Here is an 18,117-nt window from a genome sequence, read left to right as displayed (position 1 = left end):
AGGTTGGTCAAGGAGCAGATAAGAGAATCAGTAAACAAAGTGGGCGTGGGCGAGGCAGAGCGAAGTCGAAACAGGCAAAGGTCAAATTACACAAAGAGATGAAAAGACACGTAACACTCAGAATGTCAGCAAAAGCAACAAAACAAAAAAATGGGATCGGTGCCTGATTAAACACACTGTTGGTTTATGGTTATTACTGAATGCAGAATTTTAATGCAAAATGTGTCCAATGTGTGTGAATGAGAGGGACCCAAGAGGAAAAGTGAGGTTACAGGGAGAAGAGATGAAGATGGTGGATGGTATCACAGCAGTGAGCCTATCTTGATCTATTCAATATGGAGTCCAACTTTGCATACGAAACTCGCAGTGCAGCGACTCTAATGGAGCTTCTGTATATAGGATGGAGACCCTATATCATTTAATGAGAGTGAATTTCTTGACATTGTTTTACACAACAAATAAGACCTTTTTCAAAATGCATTTTTTGTCTGTTCCTGATTCACAACAATTTGAATAAAGATTTTATTTTTGGCTTAATTTTCTTCACGTGTCCTCGATCTAGAAAAAAATGCTACAAGAACATTTTAAAAGCACCCAAAACACAATTTTCATGGGAGTTGTTCTTTAATAAAGTTTTATTATAGTTCAATTACTTGACTTTAATATTAGTTTAGTGTGCTTTTCTTACAAAAATTCAACATTTTGCAGTCTAGTGAGCATTTCCTGACATTGAAAATGGCAAAAAGATATCGCAATGCAAAATGTTTCCACTAGATGGCAGCAAGAACCTAAGGATGATTTGTCCGTTATAAAAAAGTAGAAGAAGAAACACTCGCATTGGCAATGGAAACAGATCTGTTTAGCTTAGGGCATTGGCTTCAGGTAGTTAGTCCAACGTTTATTCTGATTTCCAGCCTTGAAACGCCGCTCAACATAGCTGCTCTGTGAAATAACAGCAGCGAGTCCAACTTTAGCAGCTGAAAAATGGACACAGGTGATCAAACGGTCGTCTCCAAAGGCCGGTTTCTGTCGAAAAACCCCGGAGGAACAGAAAAAACGTCGATGAATAACAGTGAGTTTCAGCCACAGACTCCTGTTAGTGTTTGTAAACAGACATGCGCAGTTTGGCTTTATAATAGCTGAGTTAAGCTAGCTGGTTCAAATAGTCTATTTGTTTTCATTTCACCTAGAGGTCTTCTGCCGACATCTCTAATGTGAATAAAAGTTAAAGTTGTGTTGATATTAGATCAAATACGCAAGAAACCAGCAGAGGAAACATACTGTTTTATGAGCAATGCTGTTGTTCTTGAACACGCACCCAAAGAGGCTGCGTTCAATTCAAACAACAGCTTCTGACCGCCACCACCTAGAAACAAACAATGTAGTCACTTCAAAATGCATCATTTTAATTTGATTTAATTTCAGAAAAAAACAGTAGGTAGGTGGATCTAAGAACAAAATTTCCGCATCGTCCAGTTCTGTCGTGATGAACTAGAAATTCAACAAAACAGACAAATTAAACGTATATTGCTTCACATTAGTTGCAGATTAAAGACCTAATCTTATGGTGTTTTTGGTGTTTTTAACATGTTCCTGTAGCATTTTTCTGATGTTGGAGGACAATTTTAAAGCAAAAAAATTAAAATACAATTGCATTTCTGAGTATGTCTTTATTTAAATAGTTGTGAATCAGGAGCAGATAAAAAAATGCAGTTTGTGATGTAGAAAATACACTGGGCTGACCACAAGCTTCTTATTCTGCTCCATTCTGATGCATCCACTTGCAGACGACTAGATAGATCCATGTATGTCCTGTACGGCTGGATGCCTTCAATATTGTTAACCATTTTAGCGACACTGCTATTAGGTTGGAGGTGTAAGCTGGCTGGACAGAGTGTAAACAAAGGGATGATGGGAAGTCAGGACAGGCAACAGACCTGCCCACAAGTCAGAGGTGAATTTCTGATGAACTCCTGCTGCTCTGCAGAAACTATGTCCTAGAAAATGACAATTTTTTTGATGTTGGCTAAAAACGGCATTAACATATTTAAAAGATCACTGGGAACGCTTTGAAAACAGATCAAAAGATGATCGGAGTGGGACTTTAATTATCACAAATTTTCGTGTTCATTTGGTTTGGGGAGAAGGTTTTGAGTGCCATGCTTGGTTGAAGTTTGTGTTTTCTGTAGAAAAAGAGCATCTGGCTGGTGATCATCACACCCCAGACCAGCCCACACCAGCAATACTATAATCAAGTTTGCAGATGACACAACCACAGTGGGGTTGATCACTGGAGACCGTAAGGGTGCACTTCGCAGTCGCCCCTGTAGTAAACACTACAAAGACCAAGACATCCCCCCTCTCCACATCCTCCATCTCAGCTGACCTCACTTGGTCTTCAAACACCAAAATCCTCATCCTAAATAAAGCCCTTCTGCGTCCGCACTTCCTGAGGCCGCTCAGGAGAACTAACATCAACCAGGAATTGCTGAGGACGTTCTACCGCTCAGCCATCGAGTCCATCCCACCCCACTGCATCCCGGTGTGGTTTCCCCTCCCTCCTCTCCCCTGCCAGCACGGAAGGAGAACGGCAGAGTCTCTAAAGAGTGGTGAGGTCAGCAGAGAGAACTATCGGCCGCCCCCTCCCCAGCATCATAGAATACTGCACCCATCCGCTGCCCGCCAGCAGACGCTACTGGTCCATCAGGACCAATACCACGTGACTGAGAAAAACACCTACAAAACAAGCCACTTGATGACACATACACTGCCCTCGTCGGGAATTGGACTCCTGTTTATATTTGGTTACTTATTTTTTTTTTTTATATTTGTTTCTATTTATATGTTGCATCTTGGCACAGGGATTACCTTTCATCTTTAGATGCTCTAAATTTCCCTGTAATTCACTGTTACAATGACAGTAAAAAAGATTCTGAAGAGTTTTATTTATAGAAAGAAAATATACACAACAATGACAAAGTCACTCAGTGGGAGTTTGTCTCTTTTTTTTTTTAGAGGACTCGTTGCCTCTGGCCTCTCTCCGCCTCCTGGTTCCCCCCTTCCAGCTCGTGACGGCCTCCATGTGGCAGGTGCTGAAGCAACAGGACGTGAAGAGCTACTGGGATGTGGCGGAGTTTGTGTCCATGGTGGGGGACATGGTCCCAGAGCTGCTGATGGCCAAGCACAGGTGGCAGCTGACTGTCGGGTTGAGATCAAGGGTGAGCTTTGAGAGGTTTCTGTTGAGTGTTCAGTCATCAGGACATACCACGAGGGGGGGGGGGGGGGTCTCTGAAAAAACAAAACTGCTTGTATTTAACTGGATAATTTCATCCTTTTTAAAGCATTACAGTTTAATGGTTTCAATAACAAATTTCTTCAAACTAATAATAGAAGAAATTTACAGTTTCTTTTTCTATATAGTAATCATTGAAGTGATTTTCTTAATAAATGGAAGCATTCTCACTGATGTTTTAGGTGCTGGAAAAAGAGCTTTCAAGAGAATTGAGTATACCTGTTCATGCAAACTATGAAAAATGGTTGTCAAACGATGTAAACTCAATAATAAGTTTGTGCTCCTTTTTCCTTTTCCATTAGTACATCCTGGAGCTGTGCCAAGGTGAACAGCCGGTGAAGCCAGAATGCATCCTTTCCTACCTGGAGAAGATCCGAGCCACACGCCCTTCTCTGACAGACGTAACAACTCCTGCTTTTTATTAAAATCATACACATTCATGTTTACATATGACTGTGTTTGTGGAAGTCTTTGGTCCCTATTAGACAGTACAACGTCTTGACTGAGCATAAATAAAAACAAATTCCATCTTTTTTAATGTTTTATTGCATTATTTAATGAATATTTTTTAATTTTTGAATGTTATCAGTCCATCCATACATCCATCTAACTTTCTTAATTTCTCTGTTGCAGGGAGGAGATTTGGCAGAGCAGGAAGTGACAGAGAAGTTCCTTGAGATGATTCAGATTCTGCTTAAAGATCCGGGACAAAAAAGAGACTTTTTCACGGTGAGGATGCTGCTCCTCTGTCAAAACAAACTCAGCTGGAAACTGACACATTTAAACTGTAATTATTGCTAAGTTTATGTGAGTTTGAATGTGTCCCAATGTAGAACGAGATTTTTTTGAAGTTAAAATTGTTACTTGAAACTGTTTTGAAGGAGGTGTTTCCTGCAGAGTACGGTCCTCAGTACGACAACGACTTGCAGACCTTGTTTTCAGAGTTTGTCTGTCGGCTTGCTCAGCTGCTGCCGGTCCCTGACCTGGAACAGGTGAGCCAAGAAGATTTATCACAAAACCCAAGAGCACTGGAACAGTAGTTAACATTTTTTTAGAAGGTTAGAAAAGTTTTTGTTTTCACATTTGTATTGTCCGCTCAGAAACTCCGTCTTTAAATGGACAGTGTTTGTGGTGATGTCATACATCAGTGTGTATTGGAACAATTGACTGTCTCCATGGTAATGGCTAGATTATCTTGATTCAACGCTACTAAACACTGATTTTTCCAAAAATCATCATCCTCACCGTGGAGTACGTCAACTGATTGACATGCTGAATGCCCAATTGAACCTCCTCTGAGACATACATCACTGCACATGCGTGTTCAGCTACCCTGAGCGCAGATTCTGCCAGCCATCATAGAGCTTCTGCCAGCCAGGTTACGCGCCGGGTCCCTGGTGGACGGCCACTCCGGCCCTCAGGAGCATCTGATCCAGCCGTCCTGCCACTGCCCACTTTGGCTCTTGGGGACACCTGATTGATCCGGCCAATAGCATATGCCTCTGTATATGACACAAGCCACCTATCGGTTACCTGGTCAAGTGGCCTGGCTCTGGTTTGTATTCAGATCACTCTCATTCAGGAGGCGATGAGTGTTGCCGCTTTAGCAGTATAAGGTTGTGTCGGAATTCCTTCATTACTCACTATATAGTGCACGATGTAGTGCATTTGCCATTTTGTAGTGCTGTCCAAATCTACAATTCCAAAATCGAGTGCACTAGAAATTTCGCAGAATCTGCAAAAAACCAGTGTGCATCAATGCTTACTAGATTAGCGAATATAAACCACAATGCATTGCGTCTGAACAATTTTTGCCAAAATAATGTATTTAAATATATCTTTTTCTTATCATCCTCTTATCATTTCTGTCATACAGCATCCTCACCTTAAAAAAAAAGTATTTTTTTACTAAAGCATCAACGTTTTTATCTTCAGAGGACATTAAACTCCTAAAAATGTGGTGAGCTTGGTGTCCGAATTGCTTTTAAAATCCAGGACACTACACAGTAGTATTATTATTAGTAGCACTATATAGTTTTTTAGTAGTTAGGTGTTAGGATGGGAGGTTGGACATAGCCTAAGTCTGATTCACCAGAGCCTCTCCTCCATACCTTTATGGAGCTGGGTCAATAGGCCGTCCCAAACTGTCCCCATAGCTGTAGAAACACAACATTGTCAAAAGTGTGTTTGTGCGCTGAAACATTTCAAGTTTCCTCAAGGACTCAGAGGTGTGGAGCAGTTGCTCAGCTACGGTAACTCGTTCTGGAAAACCCTCTGCTCAGGGTTTTGGTTTTGGTTTTGTTGTGTAATTTGGGGATCTGCGGCTGTTTCTCTGCAGCTGTAGCTTAGCGGGTTTAGCACCCAACCCCTCTCTGGAGGGATGTCCCACGATTTCAGCAGTTCTCAGAGATCTAGTGTTTGAAGGGTTTTGGATGTTCTGAAATGATTCTTTGAGCTGTTAATGAGTTTACCCTGTGCTCTCATTAATAGTGTTTGCCTCATTCAGGTCCGCTGGTAATTTCTAGTTTTTGCTCATGGGTTTGTACTGAATGGTAAGGCAACACTCTGACACCTCAGAGACATAACTCCTGTCAGGTGTTCCCTCAGACCACCTCCTGGCTCAGATATGAAAGCTCCGTGGTGGACGACTGTCTGCAGACACTTTCTGATCCTTCTGATCTGAAAAATCTGCTGCAACACCACAAAAACCTAGGACATTTGGAGCAACATGGTGAGTCTTGATTTAATTGCATGCATTATGCTACTTAAAGTTCAAATAACTAACTTCCCTTTTATATGCAGTCCCTCCATCCTGCATGGGTGAAACCATCCTTTCCTCACTGTCTGCTGTTTCATGCTTGAAAGTTTGGAAACCTGCAGAGCAGCCCAGCCTGTCCCGTCCCCAGCAAAGTCCCAGCGCTGCACCGTTAGTGGAGGATGTTGCTGTTGAAATTATCACTGTGTCAGAATCAGCAGAGGTTGTAATTGCTGCAAGCTCAAACACTGAAGCAATGGTGGCGGAAAAATACTTTGAAGTTGCAGGCCCAGCGGATGAAGACGCTTTAACTGTGTCTTCTGACCAGAAGAGCAGCAGAGAGGAAGTGGAGAAAGAGGCATGTTCTCAGCATAAAATCACTGTGGGATTGCATGAGTGTCCAGACTGCAATAAGAGGTTCAAGTTTGCCTCCTCCCTGCTGGCACACAGCGTAATCCACAGCGGGGTGCGCCCCCACCACTGCAGTGACTGCGGCCGCAGCTTCTCCTTCAGGCAGTCGCTGGACCGGCACAGGCACACGCACAGAAGTGGACGCACGTATGACTGTGCAGTCTGCGGGGAGACGTTCCGCTCTCTGTCAGCGCGCACCGAGCACAAGCACGTGCACATGCAGGACCGCGCCTACACCTGCTCCCAGTGCAACCGGAGGTTCAGCTTGGAGCTGTCGCTCGCCAGGCACCTGAAAACTCACCTGGACGGTGGATTGGTGGACAAAGCGTCAGACAGCGGCGAGGATGAAAGACCTGCAGAATGCATCAGCCAAGATCATACAGAAGCAGAGGATCTAAGAGACGATGACAGCAGCAGAGAGTTCCTGAGGGGTCAGCGGGGTTCAAGCAGTGATCCTGCTGAAGTGTCGTACAGTGACATCCCGATGAAAGTACGAACAAGTGGGCGAAAACGCACTCCAACCATGAAGATCCAGGTGATAAACCTACAGAAGCACATGAGCAACCAAAGACGGAAGGACTCTAGGAAGACGCGCCCCCCGACTCCGCGGCCTTCCATTTGGTAGAGTCTTCTTCAATCCTCTCTGATGTTCAGACGTGTTTTATTTGCTCACATTACTGTTAATCTAAAGGTACGTTCAAACCATTTCGCGCATCAAACTCAAGTCAGACGCCTCTCTTCGCTGATCAACGCCAGTAGCAGTTTTAGGCACGGGCAATACGGGCAGTTGCCCGGGGCGCAAATTCCATGCTTGGAAGAAAACAAATTGTGCCACTATCAGTTTTCTATCATGTTATTTCCAAGACTTTGGAACGGCCTAAAACGTGCAAATTGGCGCCCCCGCAGCTGCTCGCACTCGCCCGGGGAGTAAATTAGTGTAGAACCGCCATTGTTCGACGCCTCTCCAAAAGTGTGTAAGTAAGCTTGATGCCCCAGAGGCGTGTGGGAGGAGCTACTGCCAAATTATGGAGCGGTGTCTGTGTGGTTCTCATTTACAATGTATAGATCAGATTTATTTATTTTGTAAAAAGTACCAAAAAAAATCATCAGTAAACGTCTATATGTCTGGGTTCATGAGATGATTCAGAAATTCTATGATCTTCACTCCCACTGCAAGAGATGCGGCTGAATGACGGCCATCTTCAGCGGTCTTTCCGTCTCCCTGTTACCCTTTTTGAAGGCTTTCTGTCCCGCACTAAGCCAGGGTTGGCGTAGCAGGCGCGCTCACTTTAGCCCCATGGGGCCTGCGACAGGCTGGCAACATGTCCAAAGTGTACCCGAGCTTTGCCCAACAGCGGGCCTAAAAGGGATAAAGAGTGTTAAGAAAATAGATGGAAGTTTAGGACGAGAACGCTCTCGTCGATCCTCCATATTGGATTTTTACTTCACACACTGATCAAGTCACTGAACACGTCACATGCCCAAAGCTGATCCCTGATTTGTTGATGCGATCCATGGACCTTGCTAAAGTTTAAATAATTGAACTCTGAAAGTGCTGCGCCACCCAAATCTCGCTGCTGCTGGACCGATATGCTGCACCCAATGCTCTGATCCCGCCTATACCATTGACTAGGGATGGGTACTGATCCCCGGTATTGAACGAGCTCCAGGGCAACATTCTTCAAGACCGCAGTATCGTTAAGATCTGACCTAAACGGTTCTGCTATCGGTACTGGAGAAGTCGCTTTTTTTTGTGTCCCACAAGATATAAACGTTATCTGCCAGGTTTAACTCACTAAGTTGGTCAATTTTCCGTTAATTAATGGTGATATTAATTTTGCTATTCTCGCTGAAGAGGAGAGGTCTGTCTGGCTATTTGTGTGCACGGGGGGTGGGGCAGTTGTTCAAAACCGGATCGATAAGCAGTATCAATAAGAGTAGTAGTACTGTTAAAACCTTAACGATACCCATCCCTACCATTGACTTAACATTGAAACTGGACAAACTAGTTCGAGGTGAACGCAGCATATCGCAGTCTAAACTCAATATACTGTACTTCTCCACCACAATAATAGTCTTTTCTTTAAAACCTTTTACTTTCCTCACGTTTCCCTGCACAGAAAAAACTATTCCAGCTTTGTGAACACTGCAAGCATATGAACAAATGACCCTATAACCGTAATGACACTTAAACACACCAATACATTTGCAATTAAGCCGTGTGTAAGCCTGCTGATTTAAATAAGATTCATTTTTGGATTGGATGAAATGTAGGAAAACATGCATGTGTTGAATCTAACTCTGAACGTATTTATTTTATTCCTCTGTTACAGTTCAGAACATTCTTATGGATCTCCGGTCATCACAAAGCAGGGTGAGTCGAGCATGAAAATATTGTCTTTAAATCAGCTCTTTGTAAATGTTTACTTGTGTATGAATGTTTCTGTTTCCATAGATCTGGATTTCATGAGCTCATTCTCATTTTACAGAGAGATGCAAACAGAAAATCCTTTGTTTCTCTCTGAATGAGCAGATAGAAGACGCTTAAATTGTTTTTCACAAGAAGCGGATTGTTTGCTATGCAGAGCGAAGCGTTGTCATTGGAACGGCTACAGAGCCTGCAGCTCACTGTACTGCGGCTGGTGCATGAGGACTAACCAGAGAAGGAAAGTGATATAAATGCCTCCAAGTACAACCAAAATGATAAACAACAATAACTCAAAGAGGTGAAACTAAAGGCTTCAGGGGGAACCAGAGGCCTAAAAACCCACATGTCAAAATCCAGAAGTCTTACCTGAAAATGAAAGAAAACAAGTAAAAACTAAAAGAAAATGGGGAGAAAACACGTACTAAAGGAAATGACAGTTCCCCCTTACGCTTTAGATATAATTAACACAAAATAAGACTAGAGAGAGCACTCCTGAACACACAATTAAACACACTAGTCTGAATAACACAGTTTAATGTGTTACAAAGTAAAGAGAAGCTTTGAGCTGAAGACAGGCTACAGCAGAGGACTGGAGACTCACTTAAAGATTTAAAGGCTGCTTTCATCAACTGTGGTCCAATCAGAAGGCACATCTGTCCAGCACCACACCAGAAAACAGCTGCAACACAAAGATCCTCAGAAAAACAGAGGTCCCACTCTGACACAGAAATAACACAAAAATTCACACAAAAAAAACAATGCGGCCACAATGGTACAGTGGGGCAAAAAGTATTTACTCAGCCAGCAATTGTGCAAGTTATCTCACTTGAAAAGATGAGAGGCCTGTAATTTTCATCATAGGTATACCTCAACTATGAAAGACAAAATGAGAAGAAAAAAAAATCATTGTCTCATTTTTAAGTGATTTGTTTGTAAATTATGGTGGAAAATAAGTATTTGGTCAATAACAATTGTTATGTAATACTTTTAACACGGATCAGTCATCCTGGTCCCTTTGCTGAAAAACAGCCCCAAAGCATGATGTTTCCACCCCCATGCTTTACAGCATTCTTTCCCCTCCAAACCCGATATTTAGAGTTCTTACCAAAAAGTTATATTTTGGTTTCATCTGACCATAGGACATTCTCCCAATCCTCTTCTGGATCATCCAAATGCTCTCTAGCACAGTGTTTTTCAACCTTTTCTGAGCCACGGCACACTTTAACCTTAAAAAAAATCCCGCGGCACACCAGCATCCAAAAATTTAAAAAAAAAGTAGAAACTCATAGTCTGTATTGATCTACAGCCCCTCCACAGTCTCACATGCATTTTTGAGATAATTGTTGCAGAAAAAGCTGGAAACTGCAGCTGTTTTTTTCTAAAAGATGTAATAAAAGTTAGGTTAGAAGATTGAAAAACAGTTTGATGTGTGTTCGTTGGTTTCAAGACGTTTAACAACAGATCTCCTTGTGCGCTGTCACTCTCACAACCCAATGCATCATGGGAGATGTAGTGCATAAGCCGGAGATCGCTTTTCAGAGCTTCATTGTTTTGTTCTCTTGTTCCACGGTCTGATACTGGATTCTGTGGAAAGCTACACCGCTAAAGACGAGCTTTAGCTGGTATTTTTGTTAGAACTGAGCGACTTTACGAGCTAAATCAGGACAAGGAAGTGAAGACTTTAACCACTTCTGATTGGTCAGACTGATGACGTGTGATTAAGCCCCCCAAGAATGATTGGTGGAGACAGTTAAAGGGACGGGACTTTTCCAAAATACAGCCGAAGCTGCAGCTGAATCGCGGTGCCGTCATTCTTATCAAAATGTCTTTAATAAAATAAAATAAACGCAAAGAAAAAGTATTTTACGATCTTTTATATTCCTAACTCCTCAGTGTTTTATCAGGGCCTGTTTGGATGAACACAGAGCTGAAATCCTGGAGATGGAAAATGTTTTTAGATCAGTGAATGAGGGCAATTTCCCACGGCACACTTGACCATCTCCCACGGCACACTAATGTGCCGCGGCACACTGGTTGAAAAACACTGCTCTAGCAAACTTTAGACGGGCCTGCACATGTACTGGCTTTAGCAAGGGGACACGTCTCCCACTGCAGAACTTGAATCCCTGGGGTTTAGTGTGTTCCTAATAGTAGCCTTTGTTACTTTGGTCCCAGCTCTCTGCAGGTCATTGACTAGGTCCCCGGTGTGGTTCTGGGATTTTTGCTCACCATTCTTGTGATTATTTTGATCCCATAGGGTGAGATCTTGAGGGGAGCCCCAGATGGAGGGAGATTCTCAGTGGTCTTGTATGTCTTCCATTTCCTAATAATTGCTCCCACAGTTGATTTCTTCACACCAAGCTGTTAACCTGTTGCAGATTCTGTCTGTCTAGCCTGGTGCAGGTCAACAATTTGGTTTCTGGTGTCCTTAGACAGCTCTTTGGTCTTGGCCAAAGTTGAGTTTGGTGTGTGACTGTTTGAGGTTGTGGACAGGTGTATTTTATATAGATAACCAGTTCAAACAGGTGCCATTAAAACAGATAACGAGTGGAGGACAGAGGATCCTCTTACAGACGAAAATACAGGTCTGTGAGAGACAGAAATCTTGCTTGTTTGTAGGTGACTAAGTACTTATTTTCCACAATAATTTACAAATAAATCCCTTAAGAATCAGACAATGGGACTTTCTGGATTTTTTTCTCTCATTTTGTCTCATAGTTGAGATAAACCTATGATGAAAATTACAGGCCTCTCTAATCTTTTTAAGTGGGAGAACATCCACAATTGGTGGGTGACTTAATACTTTTTTTGCCCCACTGTACGTAAGCTGAATGTCATGTTAAGTGATCCAAAGCATCATTTGAGAGGGAAAGTTACCCTCTTACTGCTTGTTTGTCCACATATAATGAAGTAAAAGTTTGTTTCTAAGAAGCAAATTTCACAAGTTATTTCCTAGAATGCTTTGATTGAAGAAATCTCCACCATGTCTTATCTGCTGTCTTGCTGTTGTGTTGTGTGTGAATATTGTCCACCTATGTTCCAAGTTTCCGTTGTCCTAGTTGCCAACTGATGTTTAACTCAGCACAATAACAGGGAGCATTCAGGCCATGTGACCGGAACTTCTTTCTTTTGGTGTCTATTATCACTATTTAATGAACACCCTGCAGCCAATCAGAATCCAGAGTTCACCTGGACCATGGTGTAATAAAATGTAGCCTATCTTAAATATGTTTTCACATTTTCCGTTCATCAGATTTTTCAATGGAGTCTTCTTTGGGTCGGGACTTCCAGGATGAGAGCATAGTCCAGCCTGAGGAGACTGCAGACGAAAAGCCTACCTGTCAGGTATCAACTGATGAAGAAGGACACTTCAACTGTCCGGACTGTGAGAAGAGCTTCAGGTTCCTGTCTTTACTAAAAGCCCACCGGCGGGTCCACACAGGGGAGCAGCCCTTCTCGTGCTCTCAGTGTGGATGGCGTTTCTCCTTCAAACAGTCTCTGGACAGGCACGAGCAGACTCACAAGTCTGGACACAAGTACACGTGTCTGATCTGCGGGGACCTCTGTAAGTCTGCAGCAGATCTGACTGAACACCAAAGCGGCCACATGGAGGACGGGGAGTACTTGTGCTCTGAATGCGGCCAGACCTTCTCATGGAGGTCAGCACTGGTGAGGCACCTGAGGACTCATGGTATGAATGCGGACATGGTGGAGGACCCGTACAAATGTCCTTACTGCAGCCTTAGCTTTAGCTGTGCCAGCTACCTTAAAAGACACATCCAAACACACCAGGAGGAACGAGTTCATGCCTGCAGCTGTGGGAAGAGCTTCACCTACCGGGCAGCTCTCACCGCGCACCAACGGACCCATCAAAAGGAGCGTCCGCACACCTGCACCCAATGCGGGAAAGGCTTCCTGTACAAGGGGGGGCTACTGAGCCACATGAAGATCCACTCTGAGGAAATGCCCTTCATGTGTTCCTTCTGTGGGAAGAGCTTCAAGAGGGAGCGCAACATGAAGAAGCACGAGCGCTGCCACACCAGAGAGAACGTCTTCAGGTGCTCGCAGTGCGACAAGAGCTTCGTCTACAAGGCCACGCTGATCCGGCACGAGCTGACGCATTCAGGCGAGAGGCCCTACCTGTGCTCCGACTGCGGGAAGGGTTTCTTCTCCCACGCAGAGCTCCTGAAGCACGAGCGCTTCCACACGGGCCATAAACCCTTCCAGTGCTCCTACTGCGATAAGAAGTTCACCCAGTCGTGCTACCTCACCATCCACCTGCGCTACCACACAGGAGCGCGGCCGTACACCTGCGCCGAATGCGACAAGAGCTTCCTGAGCGCCAACCGCCTGAAGAGGCACCAACGAACGCACACAGGCGAGAAGCCCTATCCATGCATGGAGTGTGGGAAAGGGTTCAAGCAGTCTTATCACCTGAAAATGCATCAGAGGACACATGTGTCATGAATACTGCTGTGAACAATCATTAAAGGGTTAGAAAAATCAAGGATCCCACTTTTTAATGTGTGTAACCAAAGAAAATGTTTATAGGAAATGTTCATTCTGAGCGCTGGACTTGTGTAAAGAAAAGCGAACATTGAGCTCTTGTGTGCTGCCTGTGGGGGCATTATCATGATATGGGGTTGTTTCAGTGGGGCCAAAGTACTGATAACAAACAAAAGCTACAATCACCCAATTAACCAAATAAACCTAAGTCCACTAGTTCGATCAAATGCTTGTGTTTTGTTATGATCTCTAGCGTTTTGTTTTCTCAAACATGATGACAACTTCCAGTAGGAAGTTTGTCTAAAATACAGCATCATTGGGAGAGAAAAAAATCCACTTTGTGTATCTACATTACAGTTTCTGTAGCAATGGTTTACTGTGCCGAGTCTGCCAGTTGAAAGGCATCTTACACGTCATCGGACCAACGTACAGTCAATCAAAAAGTGTGATGTCATCATTAGTCGCAGGACCCCGAACACTTAATGGAGGCTGAACAGTTTGGTACCTACACCACCACCACCACCTATTTTTATTGAGGCATCTGATTGGTCAGTTTATAACTGGAATAACTTGCAATAAATAAAAATTGTGTATTAAAAAATGAGAATTCAATAGGATGACTGAGAAACTGTTTATTTCTCAATAGAAGTCAATAGGATTTTGGCTTCATGCTATGAACCTTTGGCAGATCCCTTCAGTCTACTTTGAGATTTGGCTCTTGCTACATGAGGCTCTTTAGAAAGATGTGTCGTATAGAAAGTCATTCAAACACCACATTTAAGTCTGATCCGCTTTTATTTTTAAATCTGAAAACAATGTATCACAACATCTAACAGTTGGTAAGAAGAAGAGCTTTACAGATGCATATTAAACAAGGACAGAAGCACCTTAAAGGCCAGCTTAGACAGCGTTTTAGTGTTTGCAGCATTTACAGCACCTCCCAGGATCCACTCAGGACAAAAACATGAGCTGCAATGAGGGACGTTTATGAGAAAGAAAAGACAGCAGTACAGAACCACAACTGAGTTTTCTAGAAGGACTCTAGGACTCCATCCCAATGGCTGGGCAGACTATGGCTTCAGTGATGACTTCTCTGACCGTCTACACAGCCAGGTGCAGCGTGATGGGACAGTGGTCGCTGCCCATGGCTTTGTTGCGGATCTTGCTGTCGCACAGGCCTGGCACCAGCGAGGAGGACAGCAGGAAGTAGTCGAGCCTCCAGCCCACGTTCTTGGCGCGGGAGTTCATCATGTAGGTCCAGAAGGTGTAGGCGTTGGCTTGCTCTGGGTAGAGCTCGCGGAAGCTGTCCACGAAGCCGGCCGCCAGCAGCTGGCTGAAGCCTTCGCGCTCCTCTGGGGTAAACCCCGCGTTCTTCTTGTTCCCTTTTGGGTTCTTCAGGTCGATCTCCTGGTGGGCTACATTGAGGTCGCCGCAAAGCACCAAAGGCTTCTGTACGTCCAGCTCAGTCAGGTAAGCTTGAAAGTCCACGTCCCAGGTTTTGCGGTAATCCAAGCGGACGAGGCCTCTGCTGGCATTGGGAACGTACGCCGTCACCAGGAAGAAGGTGGGGAACTCGGCGGTGATGACGCGGCCCTCTTTGTCATGCTCCTCTTTGCCTGTAGGATTCAAAGATCTGTCATTGAAGGGCAAGTTATAAAGAAAAGTCTAGAACTGGAGACTGATCTGGTTCCTTAACCCTTGTGCTATCCTAGGCACTTTAACATTGGGAGTGGGGTCATCTAGACCTACTAGACAGTGTGCTGAACCTTTTTTCTTCAATGATTTGTGATCTTCACTGGTGTCCATGGTTACATGAAATCCTCTCCATCTTTATCCACCTTTGTCATTGTAGGGAGAACACGTCAATGGTCATCTTGACCCCATAGGATAGCACAAGGGTTAAACATTTTTTGCTCTTGTTTAAACCCTCAAAGTTTAAGCCTTCATAGACAAATAAGTCAAGGATTATAGAATAAAAACAAATATCTGATCGTGATCAAAGATTTATGGCAAGCAAGAGCCTCAAATGTAGCCGGCAGCTGAAGAAAGTTTGTCACCTTTAAGTGGAGTAACTGCTGACTACTTTTTCATGACAAGCAAAAGTTTCAACAGTATTACTACTTTGCAGCAAATAATCCAAGAAATGTCAGCTACAATCGTGCAATGTGAGTGGCTGTTATGAAATGTGGTGTTTATGCTGACTCTGTTAGTTTCAGTCCTGAACTCATAACTCACCAATGCCATAGGTGACTTTGAGCGGCTCGGTCTTGCTTAGCATGGCCACCCCGCTGTAGCCCTCCTTATCATCTGAGACAGCCCAGTACTTGTGTGGGTACTCTGGCATGGAGGTAATTTCAGCAGGGAGGTCTTTCTCTGCGCACTTCGTCTCCTGGAGGCACAAAACGTCAGGGGCCTCCTCACGCACCCACTGAGAACGACAGGTATGCTTTTTTAGTGTGGATAGCAGCAAACATTAATGCTGGGCGATAAAACGATAACAATATATACCAGTACATAGCAATGGAACTTTATCACATTAGACTTTAATTTTTAAGGGTCCGAAAATAACACTCGCTGGTTGTGAGTTTTTTTGCTCCTCTTTGGCAAGTAAAACGTAATGGGTTAGTCGCCACATGAAATGTTTGCATAGTCATGTTCATCAGCTCTCTTTTTGCTGAATTTCTTTAGTCTTCACACGAGTGAAAAAATGCGACGTGAGACAAGCTCAACCTCCACGGCCACTGTGGAGTGTGTGTTTTCACTTTTGAGTGATAAAACAGCGGAACAAGCGGGGATTTTTAACAGGATCCAATCAGAACTGAACGATTATTTGTAAAATGTATGTTTTGTTTTCAAATAGAACTGATCAAACGGTTTCCATTTTATGTTCTCTTTTGAAACTTGAAAGCTTTTGCTTTAATTTTCATTTTACTTTGTAACAAATGCATTTACTTATCTAAAAAAAAAACCTGTTGCATCATCTTCGTTATCGCATCTGTTATGTTTAAAATAGGAAATAGATATTTAAATCTAAACAATCAGCTGATGATTACACATTTCATGGTTACACATAGTTACTTGGTTTATATCGGGATATTTATCGCTTGATATGAAAAAATCTATATTGTGATATAAAATATTCTATATCACCCAGCCCTAGTGAACAGGTTTTTTTTTGGTGTAAGCTTACATCCAGGCCCCCTTTCTTCACCCACGCCCTCAGCCCGTCCACGTTCCACGACGTAATCTTCATGTTGGCGCTGCGGCCATCTTTGCTGGTCATTTTGTCGGGTGGGTCCTCGTACAGAATGGGGGCCTCGGGTTCCTTAGTCTTCTTTGGTTTCTTTGCAGAAGCTGTCGTAAAGGATTGAAAATGTTTCAAAAATTTTCAAAACGAAACAATGAAACAAAGCGGCAGGTTTGGCACAAACCAGAGCCGGAGTCATTCTCCCCGTCTGCTGCCGCTGCTTCCTCCGTCTTCTTTCCTCTCTTCATCTTTGAACTTGATCTGACAGAAAACACTCCTCGCAGACACACAACACGCACACACAGCAACACACGCGCCGCTGGACACAGGAACGCCTGATTAAACTGATGAATTCGACAAACGTGTAGTCAACAGCAGCCCAGCCTGACAGAAAATCAAACATTAAAATTCACTGACTTTAAAGAACATTGTTGGGAAAAAAAACTCAAAAGGATTTAAAAAATATCACTTAAACCAAACTTACTTCAAAGAAAAAAAACTTTTTACAAACATAAAAATATCATAAATTTCACAAAATAGTGCTTTAGAAGAAGACACTGTGACACAACCTTTTTATTGTCTACTGTTATTCTACCACACAAGTCAGCCTTATTGTTAACACAAAGACAAAATATTACCAAATTTGTTTAACTTGATATAGAATTACTATACTTTGATATTATACTCATTTTATCCCCCCCCCCCCCCTATAAGTTTATTTAAAATGAGGAGTGTGTTTGGCATGTTCAAACAAATTTATTTAAAGATGATCCAGGAGAAAGTTAGGGGTTATTGTCTTGGTTGACGTCAAAATAAAAGTTGTAAGTATCCTCTGAAGCACACAAAGAGCTGAACCTAACTGGATGAAATGCAACAGTTTGAAACTGTCCGTGTGTTTTGGGATCCTGCACATCATCCCTAACGAGGCCTCAATCTTGTTGTGACATGTAAGACTCGGGATGAGGATCTTCACTCTTTTATTGTGTACTACTTGAGGATATGCAAAAACAAAAAAACACGTGTTTTGTGCATATTTACCGGGCCGCGTGCGTATAGGTGCTAAACTCTGTGGTGAATCTCGTGTTCGCGGATTTGTTTTTCACGAGTTGAGCTAACAAGGAACTAGCGTTGTTCTTGTAACAAAGAGCAGTGAAACTGCAGCAGGCGGCCTGCTCTTTGAATGGAAGCAGCCCCGTCTGGTGGAAGAACCAAGCAGCTTTTTATGCTAGCTTAAAATTAACGGGCGAATGCAAATGCGGCTAATTGCCGGGTTATTTTAGAGACGTTTCAGGAAAAGGAGATGCAAATAACCTTACTTGCACGTTCACAACAGGATGCAACTCCACTTCGATGGTGCTCCCCAGTCAGTCACTCCCCCAAACACGCGCTCACGTCGACCCACACACTCAAAGTCGTTCTGCCCCACATGTGCCTGACACATCAAAGGATATATATATAAATACAATACAATCCTTATA

General features: G+C 43.3%; 2 protein-coding genes across 4 annotated transcripts; one reads left to right on the top strand and one right to left on the bottom strand.

Moving 5' to 3' along the window:
- Positions 1 to 801: 801 nt before the first annotated feature.
- On the top strand, positions 802 to 13,608 carry LOC101159715 (zinc finger protein 709). 2 transcript variants are annotated; one of them, XM_023952265.1, is made up of 9 exons: positions 802 to 1,072; positions 3,016 to 3,218; positions 3,595 to 3,693; positions 3,926 to 4,021; positions 4,174 to 4,284; positions 5,900 to 6,023; positions 6,095 to 7,079; positions 8,792 to 8,832; positions 12,140 to 13,608. In XM_023952265.1, exons 1-9 carry the CDS (start codon positions 985 to 987, stop codon positions 13,351 to 13,353), a joined length of 2,961 nt encoding a protein of 986 aa, XP_023808033.1. In that variant the 5' UTR covers positions 802 to 984; the 3' UTR covers positions 13,354 to 13,608. The 2 variants fall into 2 exon arrangements, with proteins under 2 accessions (XP_023808033.1, XP_023808032.1); XM_023952264.1 differs by having other exon boundaries at positions 5,888 to 6,023.
- Positions 13,609 to 14,168: 560 nt separating this feature from the next.
- Positions 14,169 to 18,078, bottom strand: apex1 (apurinic/apyrimidinic endodeoxyribonuclease 1). Of its 2 annotated transcripts, XM_004082982.4 has the most exons (5): positions 17,956 to 18,078; positions 16,824 to 16,958; positions 16,583 to 16,746; positions 15,628 to 15,820; positions 14,169 to 15,008 (listed from the first exon to the last, which is right to left on the bottom strand). In XM_004082982.4, the coding sequence occupies exons 2-5, from the start codon at positions 16,885 to 16,887 to the stop codon at positions 14,494 to 14,496; spliced, it is 936 nt and encodes a 311-aa protein (XP_004083030.1). In that variant the 5' UTR covers positions 16,888 to 16,958; positions 17,956 to 18,078; the 3' UTR covers positions 14,169 to 14,493. The 2 variants fall into 2 exon arrangements, with proteins under 2 accessions (XP_004083030.1, XP_023808021.1); XM_023952253.1 differs by lacking the exon at positions 17,956 to 18,078 and having other exon boundaries at positions 16,824 to 16,981.
- Positions 18,079 to 18,117: the final 39 nt, after the last annotated feature.

Source organism: Oryzias latipes, chromosome 23 (genome assembly GCF_002234675.1).
Source record: "Oryzias latipes chromosome 23, ASM223467v1".
NCBI classification, from domain to species: Eukaryota; Metazoa; Chordata; class Actinopteri; order Beloniformes; family Adrianichthyidae; genus Oryzias; species Oryzias latipes.
Note: the sequence above shows the minus strand (reverse complement) of the source record. Positions and strands in the feature narration are given on the sequence as shown.